Source organism: Camelus dromedarius, chromosome X (assembly GCF_036321535.1).
Source record: "Camelus dromedarius isolate mCamDro1 chromosome X, mCamDro1.pat, whole genome shotgun sequence".
Lineage (NCBI taxonomy): Eukaryota > Metazoa > Chordata > Mammalia > Artiodactyla > Camelidae > Camelus > Camelus dromedarius.
This window is the reverse complement of record NC_087472.1, coordinates 76,751,600-76,768,425: the sequence shown is the minus strand read 5'-3', so window position 1 is coordinate 76,768,425 and position 16,826 is coordinate 76,751,600. Positions and strand designations below refer to the sequence as shown.

The 16,826-nt window shown below is 39.0% G+C and overlaps 1 protein-coding gene across 2 annotated transcripts in view; it reads left to right on the top strand.

Annotated features, from left to right (window-relative positions):
• Positions 1 to 16,826, top strand: part of CLCN5 (chloride voltage-gated channel 5) — a 161,071-nt gene that overhangs the window by 120,827 nt on the left and 23,418 nt on the right. Inside the window, exons 1-3 of one of the 2 annotated variants that reach the window (XM_031445215.2) lie at positions 8,773 to 9,014; positions 11,345 to 11,496; positions 14,236 to 14,335. In XM_031445215.2, the coding sequence (XP_031301075.1) occupies positions 11,389 to 11,496; positions 14,236 to 14,335 (208 nt within the window). In that variant the 5' untranslated portion in view covers positions 8,773 to 9,014; positions 11,345 to 11,388. Of the gene's footprint in view, positions 1 to 8,772; positions 9,015 to 11,344; positions 11,497 to 14,235; positions 14,336 to 16,826 lie in introns of those variants that run through there. The other variant, XM_031445213.2, reaches the window with a different exon arrangement.

The window sequence follows — 16,826 nt, the reverse complement described above, 5'->3', positions numbered from 1 at the left end:
GTCTTTTCCAGAATGTCTTTATGAATGGAATCATACAGTATGTAGACTTTTCAGAGTGGCTTCTTTCACTTAGCAATATGCATTTGAGGTACCTCCATGTCTTTGTGTGGATTGATACCTTTTTCCTTTTCATCACTGAATAATATTCCATTGTCTGGATATACCACAGTTTGTCTATTCATTCTCCTACCTGCTGAAGGACATCTTGGCTCCTTCTACCTTTTGGCAGTTATGCCTAAAGCTGCTACAAACATCTGTATGCCAGTTTTCCTGTGGGTGTAAGTTTTCAGGTCAGTTGGGTAAATATATAGGTGTGCAATTGCTGGATTATATGGTAAGACTATGTTTAGTTTTGTAAGAAATTGCCAAACTGTCTTCTAAAGTGGCTGTACCATTTTGTATTCCCACCAGCAATGAATGAGAGCTCCTGTTACTCCATAGCGTTGTGAGAAATTGGTATTGTTAGTATTTTAGATTTCCACCGTTCTAATAGGTGTGTAGGGGGATCACACTATTGTTTTAATTTGCATTACTCTTAACGACAAATGATACTGAGCATCTTTTCATTTGTCATTTGCCCTCTGTATGTCTTCTTTGGTGAGGTTCAGATCTTTAGATTTTAGGTCTTCTTTCTAATATATACATTGAATACTATAAATTTCTCTTTAAGCACTATTTTGGCTGCATCCCACAAATGTTGGTAGGTTATATTTTCATTTACTTCAAGATATTTGAAAATGTGTCTTGAGACTTCTTTGGCCCATGGGTTATTTGGGAGTATGTTGCTTAATTTCCAGGTATTTGGGCATTTTCCAGCTATTTTTCTGTTATTGGTTTCTAGTTTAATTCCCTTGTGTTAGGATTTATGTTAAATTGGCTAGGAGCTGGGCTGTACTTAATGTTTGGTGTAATTATGGGAGCCAGGGCTGAGATTCCTATAGTGTCTTTGATTTTGTCTCCCCTCTTGATTTTGAGTTTCCTTAAGTAGGACTCCTTGAGAGAGATTCTGTGTCTTGGAGCCCTATTGGTGTGGGGGCATGGTACAGGGGAACATGTAATTTTATAATCTTCTGATTAAATCACAGTGGCTGTTGGACCCTTGTCTTGTGGCTGTGACTTTCACAAGGTTTAATCCAGTGGTTTGGCTTCCTGTTGTCACTGTCCCAGGTCCAGTCCCTGACCTCAGCATTCTCGGGCCATTTCCTGGAAGCTCAGCCCCTATTGACTGCTTTTTTTTTTCCCCTTAGGTGAGACTGGAAGGCTGGGGTGGGGGCTGGAGAGGGAAGAATTCCCTTCCACCAGCTGGGATAAGGCTCAGGCCAAATATTTTCCCCTGGAGCAGAGGCCTTTGTTGAAGAGAATGTTCTGGCCTATTTCACAATGATAACTCTTGTTGACTCTCCTCCCCAGAGCCGGGAGGGGCTCTTTCTCAGTGCTTCAATTGGAGTGCTCGGTGGGGTTCCTGGAGCTAAAACCCTCCAAAGCGTAGGCTCGGGAGTTTTTTATTCTCACCCAAGTCCATGCTCAGCCTTCAGCAATTCATCACAGTTGCCATTTAAGTGACCCTACCCATTATGGTTCCGATGCTTTTTGCCCCAGGTAAGCAAATCTCTATGTGTCTTTTTGGATAAGCCTGTCTTTTCAGATCTAGGGGTTGTCCTCTCCCTTGTAGCCTTAATTCTCTGGGGGCGGGGTGGTGTCCAAGAAAACTAACTGATGTTTCAGTTTGTCCAGCCTTGTCTTGTTGTACAAACGAGAGTGACAACTTCTGAGCTTTCTACTTGCCAGAGCTGAATCTGGAAGCTCCCTGTTTCTTTTCCAATGAGTGAAACCACTTTGGGCCCTTCTTCTTTTTTTTTTTTTTTAATTGAAGTATAGTCAGTTGACAATGTTGTGTCAATTTCTGGTGAACAGCATCATGTTTCAATCATACATATACATACATATATTTGTTTTCATATTCTGTTTCATCATAGGTTTTTAATGAATATAGTTTTCTGTGCTATACAGTAGGAGCTTGTTGTTTATCTATTTTATATATAGTAATTAGCATCTGCAAATCTTGAATTCCCAATTTATCCCTTCCCACCCCCCTTTCCCACTTGTAACCATAAGTTTGTTTTCTATGTCTGTGAGTCTGTTTCTATTTTGTAAATAAGTTCATTTCTGTCTTCTTTTTTTTTTTTTTTAAGATTCCACATGTGAGTGATGATATATGGTATTTTTCTTTCTCTTTCTGGCTGGTCCCCTCTTTTTTTTTTTAAGTTTCACTTTTTTTTAAGTTTCACATTTTTTTAAATTTATTTTTTGGGGGGAGTAATTAGGTTTATTTATTTATTTTTAATGGAGGTACTGGGGATTGAACCTGGCTGGTCCCCTTTTGAAGGAAGAAAAAAATTAGAGGCTGTTTGGCAGTACTGTCAATCCTGAGTGGCTTATTTGCAACCTCACCTTGTTCCAATTTATGGCATTTATGGGGTTTTGGGGTAGAGGAAAGGGTTGCTGTAATGTTTCAGGAGTTCACGCTGGATGTTTCCGGGGTCTGTGGTTAGCAGGTACTGCAGAGATACTGTAGCAATGTTGGTATAGCACTAGTTAGCCATATGCTAGAAGCGTCGGGTCCTAGGTTGTACTGTATTTCACTGCTCAGCTGAGTCTTTTCTAAAGATTGATAGTACCATTTTACAATTTTGCCAGAATACTAATCTCATAACTCTGCAATCAAAATACCATTTGGAATTCCTCAAAGTAAGGTCTTCTCAAAAGTCATTCAGCACAATGTATGAATGACACACAAATAATCATTGCTAAGATGATGAAATATGACTGTTGGAGAGGACCTTAAAAACAATACATGCTTGTACCTCCTCATTTTACAGATGGGGAACGTGAAACCCATAGGGATTAAGGCAATTACCCAAGGTGACACAACTCATGAGTTATGGAGCTAGGGTTAGCATCCATATCTTCTCACTGCTAGACAGTGGGTCTAATCACAAAGACTTTTTTTCCCATTGACTTTCATTAAAAAATTTAGTAAGACATCTTCCTCTTGGTGCTTTTCTCCTGGTGTTATCCAGAAACTGTCACCTGTTTTCTTTGTAGATCCCCCAGTGGCCCGCCCCCCCCCAGAATGGAACTCTTCCCTTTGCAATGTTCTATCTCCACTCTTCTAGCTGTATTATCATTGTTTTTTTAGAACCACTTCTATAACACGTAAATATACCTCACTATTTTTCTTTTAGTGAAGTATAGTCAGTTTACAATGTTGTGTTAATTTCTGGTGTATAGCATAGTGATCCAGTTATACATATATATATTATTCCTTTCCATATTCTTTTTCATTATAAGCTATTACAAAGTATTGAATATAGTTCCCTGTGCTATACAGTAGGACCTTCTTGTTTATCAACACCTCACTATTAAAGAGTCAGACAATATACAAGTATAAGAAATGTGAAAGTCGCCCCTTTTCTTCCCACTCCAGAGATAACCCTTAAAAATAATTCAATATGACCCTTTCAGTGCTTTTTCTATCCAGTTAAGACAGAGACAAACATTTTAACTTAAAAAACATATTCTGCTTATTATCTTGTAACTTGATTTTTTCACATAATATGTTTGGGAGATATTTCTCTTTCAGTACACATCAGTCTACTTTCCTTGTGCTATTCCCCCAATTCCTGGACTCTTTCATTGTTTCTGGTGGTGCAGTGAATAACATACGTACACTGGTGGGCAGAGGTACAATTGTTTCTTGAAGAGCAATTCCTACATTTTATATATATGTTTTAAACTCATTTTTCTGTCCATACTATTCCCATGAATCCAAGAAGAATCTCCTACTTGGTGTTTCCTCCTTTGAATTTTTTTCCCAGCCAAAGAATAATTGCTAACCTCTTGTCCCCAACTTCCTTTTAGAGATTAATAGAAACTGGTGCAGACTCAGGACAGAAGAACTGGAGAATTGCTGCTTCCAATACAATAAGTACCAGTTATTCCACAGGACTGTACTAGCCAAAGGGTTTCTCAATACTCTGGTATGTAATGTACATTTCAGAGCAGAGTCCCCTTACCGATGACATTTCCCAGTCCTCTTATCAGTCTGATGTCTGTGTAACTTTGAGAAGGCAGGAATGAAGAGGCAGTAATGGAGCAGAGGGCTGTTTTCTTTTACATGGACAACCCTCTCAGCAACATTGTCCAGTCCAGCCCCTTTCCTTCCATTTCTCCATTGATTTTGTATGGTGGGAGCCTGCAGATACCAAGCCATAATCTTCATGCCGTTTTTCCTAATGCTGGTAACTCTGGCAATTAGCACCCTGGCTTCACTGCTAATGAAAGTGGGTTGGGTTGGGAACTTCCAGATTAGAGCAGATGCTGGGAAGACAAGGCATAAAAGCAACATCTAGTGGGGACAGAGCTGTATTCAGTGGGAAACAGGGAGTCTGAAGGTGGTGGTATTAGAATCTAGATTCATGCTTAGCTCTAAAGCCTTTTCCCTATCCCTTTCTGCCATGCCCCTGCTTCTGGTATATTTCCCATAACCCTCAAACTTTTAATAGTATATATCATAGATTTGTTGCAGCTTTTGCAGTCCCGTAACCCACCTCTCTCACCATTTCTTTTATTGTTTACCTCTCAGCAGGATTGGGACAGAGAGTTTGCTCTTTGTGGTCCCTCGTGCCTCTTAGACAGCTTCACATTGTAACGTGCTGTGAGCAGGAACCAAAACAATCAGACCTTAAATGAAATGGGGTGCAGGGGTGCCATTCAAAAGAACACAGGCACTGACCTGGCAGATTGGATGTCAGAGAGAGCGCTGGGTCATGTCCCGGAGCCTCTCAATGTTCCAGCTGCTGCATCATGGGAAAGTTCAGGAACTTTTCGTGAACAGTTGTGGGGGAGGAAACTCCTCAGGAAAGAATAGTTCTTTATGTACAGCTACAGAGGTATTTCAGTATGTAACAACCAATGTGGCTGTACAGATGTGTATCAGTGGAATAATCACCCCGGAGAAGTGTCCAGGGGCCAAACTAAGACAGTATATTAAAGTGTAACTTGACCCTGTGATACTCTCCAGGGCTTTGATGGGAGGGCTTACTTCATCAGCATTTGCTTTTCAGCCTCTGGGTTTGGGTAAGTGAGAAAGCAAAATAGAAGCAAACTGGAGGCACAAGTTGATAGAAACATCCTAAAAATGTTGACTGATTATTGGCGCTTCAACTGTAATATATTCTCAAACAGAGAGGTGAGTTGAATGTGAAAAAGGTTCATGACTTATTGGGAGATCTGGAATGGAGGAACCAAGACAGGAAGGGAAAAGGTGCAGGTATGGAAGTGAGAAGTGACTTTATAATAGGCTCTTAGTACTTGCCTTTAGATGACGGTAAAATTTAAATGATCACAGGATGAATATCTGCTGATGTGCTAGGTAGAGTGTTGACTTTTTTGTAAATGTGGTTCTAGCCTTGCAAAAATGCAATATGTCCCTGTAAAAACTGAAATATGTTTTAAAAATAGGACTATTTAAGTCCCATGATACATAGCAATAGCCTTACCACATTTCTTTGAGTGCTTATTTCTTTCTTGAGGCTACTGCCAATTAGTGAGCCCTCATGCAGCTGTGATATTGCTAAAGCAGTACTTAGGGTGCACGAGGTTTCTTTCTATACTCTTTCCCCTTCTGGTTTAGTTAGTGTTTAACTAAATCACTTAATCAGTTACTGTTCAGCCCCCTGGGTAAATTTCTAATGGCATATTGGTTAGAGATTGAAATAAACATTATTCTCACACTAGAATGTCTTTTCTTATATTTCCAGGAGTTTTCTAGTTTTAAGCATCATGTGATTTTTAGGGAAAAAATAGAAAGTGGTTTCCATAAAGGAAAATGAACTAAATACATTCATTTATATGCCTCCTCATTTAAGCAGTGTGCTTTTAAAGACCCATTAGTTAAGTTTTTAGACCTTAAGTGTAACCTTACCAGGAAAGAAAGCTGTTTCAATGTTGACTTTTTTTCTGACTCGTTTTCTGTGCATTTTTCCCAGACTTAAGCAATGCAGGTTAGCCTTTTGGGGCCTTTTATCATTTGAGATCTAATTGTACTTTAACCTGAATCGTTTTCTCGTTAGAACATTAAATTATTTTATATATAACTTAGGGCACACTATGTCTTCGAAACTTAATTTTTATTTTTTATTTTTTTGGTATAGAGGCAAAAATTGAGACGACTTGCCTAAGCACCCCAATCTGATAATTAGAGTCATTGTTTAATTTTTACACTTCCTTCTTTGGCAGAGTATTTACACACTAGAAGCTTAATAACTTTTTTTCATTGAACGATAGTCAGTTGCAATGTGTCAATTTCTGGTGTACAGCATAATGTCCCAGTCATACATATATATACATATATTCGTTTTCATATTCTTTTTCATTAAAGGTTATTTCAAGATATGAAGCTTAACTCTAAAACACTATGTTTTGAAAAGCCTTTTGCATTTTATTACCTTTTTTGTACCTCAGTAGTTGGCCCTGAATGGGATAATCTCTGGTGCCATTCTCGACAATGAAGTTTTATGAATTTCATATTTCTTTCTACTAAGTAAAGAAAAAAAATGCTAAGAAAAGAAACCAACTGGATGTGGAATAAGACCCACAGCTCAAACTATGTACTGGGGATTGAACCCAGGACCTCCTACATGCTAAGCACTTGCTCTACCACTGAGCTTATACCCTCTCCATCAAACTATACATTTTTAAGTACCAAAAAAGATAGTATCGTACAGTATAAAATAATCTAATAAGATAATGTAAGTTTTATTAAAGTGACGATTCTGTAGTGGTTTTCAGATACTACAGGTAGAATCCTATTTAGTAAAGAATAACTTTGAAGGAGGCTTATGAGGTTGGCAGTGTCACCCCCTTTATATACATGTTTCTTTATATATATGTCTAAGACTATATATATCTATCTATATATATATATATATATATATAAATTTATATTATATATATATGTCTAAGACAATCACACTTGGGCCACAAGTAGCTTTTGGTTTTTAAGCTTTTTAGGTCTTTTTTACAATGCTATCAGTTGCCACTTCATTTTTATTCTCTTTAATGCTAGATTAGTTCATCAAGAGATGGAGATTTTATAGTAATGATGGACCAGACCAAAAGCATCTAGGTTCCATGAAGTGCCTCATATTTCATAAGATTTTGTTGTATTAATACTTCAGGATGCATTGAGCCTTAAGAATTGATTAAAGTAATCACAACATTTTAAAGACCTACATTTAAGGTCTGATTATTGGAGCACACTGACTAGATTTTTTTTTAAATTGAAGTATAGTCAGTTTACAATGTGGTGTCAATTTCTGGTATCCAGCATAATGTTACAGTTATACATATACATACATAAACTCATTTTCATATTTTTTCACTGAAGGTTACTACAAGATATTGAATATAGTTCCCTAGATGTTTAACAGTGGCTGTCCTGTGGATTAATTTAGAGAGATTGGAGATGGCAATTTTTTTCTCTTCAATTTTTCCAGCTTTATTGAGAGATAATTGACATGCTTCACCATACAAGTTGAAAAAGCATAATGCTTTGATTTATGTATGTTGTGAAATGATTACCACACTAGGTGCAGCTAACATCTATCTTCCTATATTGATACAATAAAAGGAAAAGAAAGAAGAAAAGGAAAAAGTTTTCTCCTTGTGATGAGAGCCCTTAGATTTACTCTCTTGATGACTTTCCTATATATCATACATCAGTGTTAGTTATAGTCAGAGAAGGCAATTGAATTCTTCTTTACTGGACTAGCCTTACTGCACAATCAATTAAGACCTGCCTAAAAATAGCCTTTGGAATAAGACCAGGGAAGGGAAAGCCTTTAATACAGTGCAAGTATAGTAGTGAATTTATTTTCATGGCTGAAATAGCTACTTTTACCCAGGTTGGGTTAATGAGATCAGATTTGATGTTGCTTTCTGAGTTGAGCACAATGACTAAGAAACAAGTCATTTTCTTGGCTGTATTCTGGGCTTTCAAAGTTACCAGGTGGTATTAAAGAAATGACTTTGTATAGTAAGTTCACATGCAGCTTAGTTTTTCATATTCTTTTCTATGATGTGTACATAGACATAAAAATGTGTGTACAGTTTAAAGAATTATAATGTGGATGCTCAGGTAACCACCGCCCAGATCAAGAAAAATTGCCAGCACTCCAGAAGTCCCACCCTCACAATGTGTGCCATCCTTTCTCTCCTCTGGTTAGCTACTGTCTTTACTTAGGTCATTTTCTTGCTTCTCTTTGTAATGTAGTCCCTTAAATTTGTATCCCAAAATGATGTGATTTAGGTTTGCCTGATTTTGAACTTAGATAAATAGAATAATTTTGTGTGCTCTACTGTGTCTGGCATTTCACTCATTTCACAAATTTAGCTCATTGTTTGTGAGATTTTACCCATGTTATTGATATCCAGTACATTTTGGTATTTTTAAAAAAAGGCTTTCTATATTTGCCTCTCTCCTCCCCCTCTGCTTTTTTTTAAACTTAGGATCCCTGTAACTCTAAATGCTTTCCGATATTTCTCCTTCGCCTTCTGAGATTTTCTGCTAAATGAGATCTGAAAACTGAAACTTGTCTGGATCCAGGTTTTCTGAACCACCCTGATTGCCCCCAGGTGGATGGCTTTTGTTTAGATGAGACTACATCTTTAAGGCATCTGTGCTCGGTTAAAAATCCTCCTTTCTCCAAGGCTGGTCCAAGGGTCTGGTCACGTGATCCCAACAGTGACATCACATTCTGACCGCCAGGGAACACTGGTGATTCTTTAGGTGGCGTTTGTTCCTGTGAAAGGCAGAGAACGCAGCAAGTGCCCTTCTAAAGCAGTTCAGACCGGGGCGCCTTCTGTAAAAACTCCTCAACCTAAATGACCAAATGCGGGCTGTCAAGGTTATTTCTTCCCTGAGGCAGAAAAAAAGAAAGCTGTGATTGAAGGTAAGCAGACTTGAGCCTGGCCAAGGACCGAAGCGTGACCCCAGGGAGAAGGGGATCTGGAGAATCACAAGCAGTCTGTTGTCGGATTCTAATCACTGCCTGCTCTTTCCCAGTTGCCTGACAATTTGCGTTTATAATAGGAGATGATCTACAAAGAAGGATGATACAGCGCTCATGTTACCTAGTGATGTAATAGGATTTTTTTCCCTCCTGTTAGAAAGCTGTTGCAGATCTTCATTTTGTCTTAATATCCTTGGAGCCGGGGGCCTCATTTGATACATAGCGTGACATTTGATAACTGTTGGATGCTTTTACAAATCAGTTTCGCAAAAAGCCTTTTAAAATTTCGCCTGGAGAGAGCACACTTAAACCAGAGCAAATTCAATTGGAGCGTGAACCTGCCTGAAAAAGTAAATTTCTGGTTGGTTGGTGTCCTGTGTTCATGTCAGCATTTGTCTTGAGGATTGAAACAGCTTCGTCCCTCCCCCACACTGTCCCCCACACCTCCCCCCACCACATACTTTAGTCTCTTTCTGCCCTCATTTCCTAGCTGGCTGTTTCCCTCCAAGCTCTCAAACCACACACCAGCATTCATCTTTATCAGTATACAACTGACATAATAGGAAATGCTGGACTGGTGATTCAGCAGCTAACCATTTTACAGCCAGGTACACGTGAAGATATGAAAAGAACTTTGGCTAGGGGTTTTAAGATTTACTTGTTTGCTTCCTCCACTCCGCCTCCACCCTCGCCCCTGCCCCCACCCCCGCCCTTACTACGATTTGGATTCTGCAGAGCTTTTTCTTTCAAATGTGTGTGCTGCTTGGGAAAGGTGCTGACTTAGGTACTCAGAAGACTTCGAATTTGTAAACCCGGTGCAGCTTGGGTGTTAATTCAGACTTACCCAATGAGAGTGCTCGAGTCATCTGTGAGGAGTTTAAAGGGAAGATGGAGATGTAGGCGGGGGTGGGGGAGAGAGGGTCAGCTCAGGCCCGCTTTGGCTTTCTCTGCCGAGTTGGATTCATCACCCAACAGCCCGGGTAGAGCTGTGTCCCTGCCAAGGTTGATGCTGCAGAGGTGAGCGGTGGCTGGTTGAGTTCAGTGATGGCATTACTCTGCATTTTTCCTCCGGGTGCATTTGCATACATTCTTGAAGACTGGTTTCCACTTTGGGCTTACTAGTGGAATCTTGTTCCACCAGAGGATTGTGGAAATATTTTGTACAAGTTTGTTAAGCAATACCAAGTAACCTTTGCATCAGGGCAACTTTTGAGTTTGACTACTCCCTCGTCCCAGCTGTTCATCAGACAAACTTGAGTTCAGCTGCTATTTATTGGGTCATAGCTGAGTGCTAGACACTGGAGAAGCAACAATGAGTCAGATAGAGGGCTACCCTCAAAGATGTTCTGTCCTGAGGGGCAGGGTATAGCTCAAGTGGTAGAGCACATGCTTAGCATGCATGAGGTCCTGGGTTCAATCCCCAGTATGCCCTCTAAAATTAAGTAAATAAATAAACCTAATTACTTCCCCCCCAAAGAAGAGGTTCTGATCTAGAAAAGAAGATAAAGCATTTGCATAAGTAATTGTAATAGAAGTGCTAAAAACGAAGTAGGTAAAGGAGTGTGATCATTGGGCAAATGGGTGTGTTCCTTCCAGTGGAAGGAGCTGGGAGGGACATGTCATTGCTGAGCCACGCTCTTGTCTTTAAATCTCCTCTTGTAAATCTTAGACAGCTTTAACATACTTGTTAAATGTTTCTACAAGCCCATTATATCAGGGATCAAAGTCTTGCATCTTTTGAAGGGAAATATGTACATTCCAGCCATCTTAACTCTGGAAGAGACCAACATGCTTTCTTGGGAGTCCCCACTCAGGCAACAAGCCACTTCTTTGGATTGAATTACTGCCCTATAAATGTACATGATTTCTGACGTGATATGTCTGCAAAGATCTTTGACCCTTTTTTCTTCCTCTCATAACAGAAACTGAAATACCTAAGCCCCTCCAAGCTCCTGTCTTTTGTTTCAGAAATCCTTTCCCACTGCACTTTAAACTCTTGTCAACTTTCCCTTTGTACTATCATTCTCATTTGTCCCTTCACGTTCACAGTGCCTTGAGATGCTCATCATTTTGTGCCTACACCACAGAAACCTCTGCCTGTGGTGGATGTTCCTATTAGGTTCCTATCAGGTTCCTATTTGGCTTTTATCAGCATACCCTCACTGTAGTCACATGATAGTTTGTAGGCCTGCCTCTTAGTGCTCAGAAAGGAGGTACTAAACATATCCAGAGTGTCTGAAGGACTAACGTCTGTTTTCTGTTCAATCCAGAGGACAAGTCGTACAATGGTGGAGGAATAGGTGCTTCTAACAGGATGATGGACTTCTTGGAGGAGCCAATCCCTGGTGTGGGGACCTATGATGATTTCAATACAATTGACTGGGTGAGAGAGAAGTCTCGAGACCGGGATAGGCACCGAGAGGTAAGACCAAAAATATGATGTGAGTGTTAGCAACATTAGGAGAAAAAGTTGATGATACCCATTCTTTCTATGTATTCTTTGCCTCAGCCCTGGATGTGGCTGACTTTGTTTTCTGTTGGCAATGTAGGGTTTTATTTTAAATTTATTTTTATTTTTAAGGCATCCTGTATATAATTTTTAAAACTTTTTAAAAGTTCTTTTTAATGTCTACTACTTTTGGAGGGGGGAGGAGTAATTAGGTTTACTTATTTATTTTTAACAGAGGTACTGGGGATCAAACCCAGGACCTCATGCTTGCTAGGCATGTACTTTACCACTGAGCTATACCCTACCCACTGTATATGATTTTAAAAAGAATTTGTATTTAATAATGATGTATTTTTCTCTAATAAGTGGTTGGAAAGGATCCTTGGGTATAAATGCCCATGCAGAGAGGTGAAACCAAGTTGGTGGGAGGGACCAAAATAAATTTCAAAGATCTTTCTTCCCCATCTCATCTCTCTTTTATGGTTTTTCCTCAAAGCTGGGCGTTTAGAACTAAGAAAGGTAAATGGGCTCTTTTTAAAAGAATAAAAGGAAAAAAAATCTCAGAGCCCTAGTGTTTACTAACGCTTGCAGGATGAACTGGTAATTACAGCTCTTGTACAACCATAAAGCCAAAAGCAAATTTACATATCCAACTCCAGCCAAATGGCAAGACCAATCAAATTCAAATTAATGATATTAATTGAATTTAATAGGTAATAGATGGTACTTGTGGCTTCGGGGCCCAATTTCTTTTTGAACATGACAAGAGAATCTCTCTACTTTTCTCTTTCCAAAGGACTGGGAAAACTTCTCAGAGCAGTCTGGTCATTTGCCTTTAACCTTGTTGCTGTGTATTATTTAACTAAGGGAATCACAGTTTCTAGGAGCAGATAGAGAGCTTAAAACAGTAGGGTCTTAGCCTCAGTCATCCTGATTCAGTAGGTGATCCTCTTGGGAAACCTTGCTTCAGCCAACAGTAGGTATTATTATCATTTTCTTTCGTACTATTTCTCCTTTGAGTCCAAGTGTAAAGTTTAATTTTTCAGTTGACTCCGTTCTCTCCTGAGTCTATGATTTCCTCCTCTCAGACCTGAGGGAATCTTCTGAGCCATCAGCTTCTGATCACTTTTCCTTCCTTTCCCGGCTCCTGACTGGCTTTTTCACGACCACCTGATCAGGTTGTCCCAGGTACAGGTTTTGAGAAATGCCTTTGTCATCCTTGGATTTGTGATAATCCCTCTGAGTTTTCTACCATCTCAAAAAGGTGACCTCTATAAAACATTCTGGTTTTTGTAAGATTTCTGCTCTTTGGGAACATATGCACATATTCCTTTTTTCCCTTTTATAAAAAAAATTTTTTAATCAAATTGAGGTATAGTCAGTTTACAACGCTGCATCAATTTCTGGTATACAGCATAATGTTTCAGTCTTATGTATACATACATATATTCCTTTTTCATATTCTTTTCCATTATAGATTACTATAAGATATTGAATATAGTTCCCTGTGCTGTATAGTAAACTTGTTGTTTGCATATTCTTCCTATTATATCAATTCATGAGGAAGCCTTTAAAATAGAAAATTTTATGGCTTCAGGATTTTTGCTGTCCACAAGTCAGAGTTCAGTTTGTCATAATTTTCTTATTCAACATGTTACCCAGATTGGGACAGCCACCTGTGCTGTGACAAGGGCACATTTCCCATTATGTCAAAGTGATTGCATCTGAGACACATTATATCAACTAATAATAATTCAAAATCAGTTGAAATGTGTTTATCAAACACTCAAAGGAGTGTTTTCTTTTTTTTAGCATTAACTATTCATCATCTAAATGGAAACACTGTCACAGGGAAAAGTGTCACCTCATCTACTTTCAGTCCTTAAATTGGAAATGTAAAGTCATAGGTCATAATGACTTTTTAAACTTCTTTTAAAATGTTATAATAATTTATTACTTGTGATGTTGTTGTAGATGAAGGTGAGGTAGCTAAGTTATAGCTTCAAAGATAAGAAATAGAGGTACAGGGAAGGGGGGGTACCAAAGACAAAGCTGTCAGAATGCTTAGTTTTGAAATGTGGGCAGTTGAGGGTTAAATTGACAAGGCTAGAGCCCAAAAGGTAAAAGTTTCTGCACCTGTTGGTAGCCGCAGATATTCCCAGCAGGTTTTTGAAAATGAAAGAGATCATCGGTGATATGGTTGAGCATCTGTGATCACTGTACAGCGAGGGGTTTGTGGTATCAAGTCTTGGAATTTGCCCAGCCCTGGGGTAGTAAACCTCAAATTGTACTTTCACCACTCAAATAAGCCCAGGTTTGTTTATTCTTGGAAAAACAATCAAAACTATTTGCTGTGAGTCAAGAGACCATCTTTGGAATGTCTGATGTCCAGGCCAGAAAGAATCCACTGCAATAAGCAAAGCAGATTGATGCTATAAGAGATAGCAGCTGACTAGGGAAGCCCTGAACAAGGTACTTGTAAGCATTGCGATACTGTAGATATAGGTGGGGTTCAGTAAGACAAGATTCCGTAGACCTCCAAGTTCTTGGTGGCGTTGGTTCAGTCAAAGATGATTTCAGAAATAACTCTACATTGGTCTCTATTCCCAATGAATAGGTGTGTCTTTGTGTTTCTTTACTCTATTATGTATTTGGAGATGAAAAATCAAGGGTGTGTGTAGAATGTCTCAACGTTTTCTTATTTCTCCCTAGATTACCAATAAAAGCAAAGAGTCAACATGGGCCTTAATTCACAGTGTGAGCGATGCTTTTTCTGGCTGGCTGTTGATGCTGCTTATTGGGCTTTTATCAGGTATGGTAAACTATGTTAGTTTTCTAAACGAATCTCCTAAAATTGTGATGTGTCCTTCCCCCACGTCATGAACTGCATTGAATGCTGTGCTTTGCTGTTTTACTGCATGAAAGGATTTGCTAGTGGACCTTTTGGAAGCTTTTTGCCCCAATCTGCAAAGAGGCACTAATACCTCACCTCCTTCCTTAAATCAATGAGATTAAATGAGGAAATGTATTTAAATGCATCTGTACACTGCGAAATATTGTGTCCATTTTAAGGTGCTGTTAGCACTGCCTTTTGGTTCTTAAGGAGGAGCCTTTCTGTTGGAGAAATTAGCTGCTTCTTTTTTTTTTTTAACACATGAGGTTTAGGAAAGAAGATGTGGAAGAGAACTTCCTAAGAGATTTTTGTAGCTGTTTCTTAAATGTCTACATTTGGTGGTAAATAAAAGCATGTAAGATATGGCTCATACCCTCAAGGAGCCTACAATCTTACTCTTTCATGCTGTCCAAGGAGTGGGATGGTACCACCTTTTCCTATCATCTCCATCAACTTTCAAAGCCACTCCAAGTAACATACAATCTAAATAGGAATAGTACACTTGCCATGCAAATACAGCTATTTTTAAATCTTGTTTTTTTAATTGAAGTATAGTCAGTTATAATGTATCAATTTCTGGTGTACAGCATAATGTTTCAGTCACATATATACATACATACATTTGTTTTCATGTTCTTTTTCTTTATAGGTTACTACAAGATATTTAATAGAGTTCCCTGTGCTGTACAGTAGGACCTTGTTGTTTATCTATTTTATATATAGTAGTTAGTATCTGCAGATCCTGAACTCCCAATTTATCCCTTCCCATCCCCTTTCCCCCCGGTAACCATAAATTTGTTTACTATGTCAATGCAGCTTTTTTTCCCCTTTTTTAAAATAACTTTTTAAATTGATATATAGTTGACTTACAATGTTGTAATAGTTTCTGGTGTACGGCATAGTGGTTCAATTAATGGGTATGTGTGCATATATATATTTTTTTCTTTTTCATTATAGGCCATTACAAGGTATTGAATATAGTTCCCTATGCTATACAGTGGGACCTTGTTGTTTATCTATTCTGTACGTAGTAACTTGTATCAGCCAATCCCAGACTCCTAGTTTATCCCTCCCTCCCCAACAAATACAACTTTAAAGCAGGTTCCCAAGCAGCCTGCCCCTCTCATAGGGGAAGTAGAAAGCCATGAATACCAGGCAAAGATGCTGAGAGTTATATCCTCAGGGCATGAAAAGATGGGCCTAGGGAGGTCTGGCATATTAAGCTAAACTAGAAGTTAGGTGGGAAATCGGGAGATGGTTGGAATGGAATGGTAGTTAGTCAACAGCACAGGTTTTGTTCGTGGCTACCTGGTTTTGAATCCCAGCCACACCACTTGCTAGTTTTGTGATCTTGGCCAAGTTTCTGATCCCTCGGAAGCTTCAGTTTACTGACTTGGAAAATGGGGACGACCAAGAGTACCTATATTACAGGTTCGTTGTGAGAATGGAATGGAGTAACAGCACACATAGCACTCAGCACAATGCCCAGTTGTTCACGATGCTGCTGCTGCTGCCACTACCTAGAGAGAATTCGTGAGCCGTGGAGTGTAAAATGATCACAGCAAATGAGAAATGGTTCCTCCTAGTTTTTAAAGATTATCTGGGCCAGGGGTTGGCCAACTTTTTCTGTAATTTTCTGTAAAGGGCCAGATGGTAAATATTTTAAGATTTGTGGGCCCAATGGTCTCTGTAGCCCCAACGTAGCCATAGAAAGTAAGTAAACAAATGAGTGGGACTGTGACCAAGAAAAACTCTATTTACAAGCATGAAGGCAGACCTACTGTAGAGTACAGGGAATTATATTCAATTTTTTGTAAGAACATATAATAGAAAAGAATCTGAAAAGAAAATATATATGTATGTATAGGTCTAACTGAATCACTTTGCTGTACATGTGAAACTAACATTGGAAATCAACTACATTTCAATAAAAAATTAAAAACAAAAAACCCCCCAAAATATGAAGGCAGATGTGACCCTCGGGTCATACTTTGCCCACCATGGTCTAGGGTGTTCTGTGGCTCGCACAGAAGAGAGTATGTGGTCTGGACAATTTCAAGCTGGCTCGTGATAGACTGAGTGGCCTGTAATGTCAAGTATTGGCAGAGAATGAAGGGGTCAGAGAAAAAGTTACATAGTTTAACAGTTAGGGGGATACCAGTGACCTTGAAAAACCATCACAGATGAATATTTTAGGAGCCAGATTTCAAGGCAAGGCAACCATTGGGGAAATCTTGGAGATGCTGGGTCATCAGTGGAAGGAGGGAAGGGCCAGAAACTTGAAATGATAGCAGGAACAAAAGGAAGCATTTTCTTCTCTAGGGTAAGGGAAACCTGCTAAAATGTGCGTAACCAGGGAAGAAAGAGCCAATTCGGAAAAGAAGGAGAAGGGAATATAAGATGTTAGGTA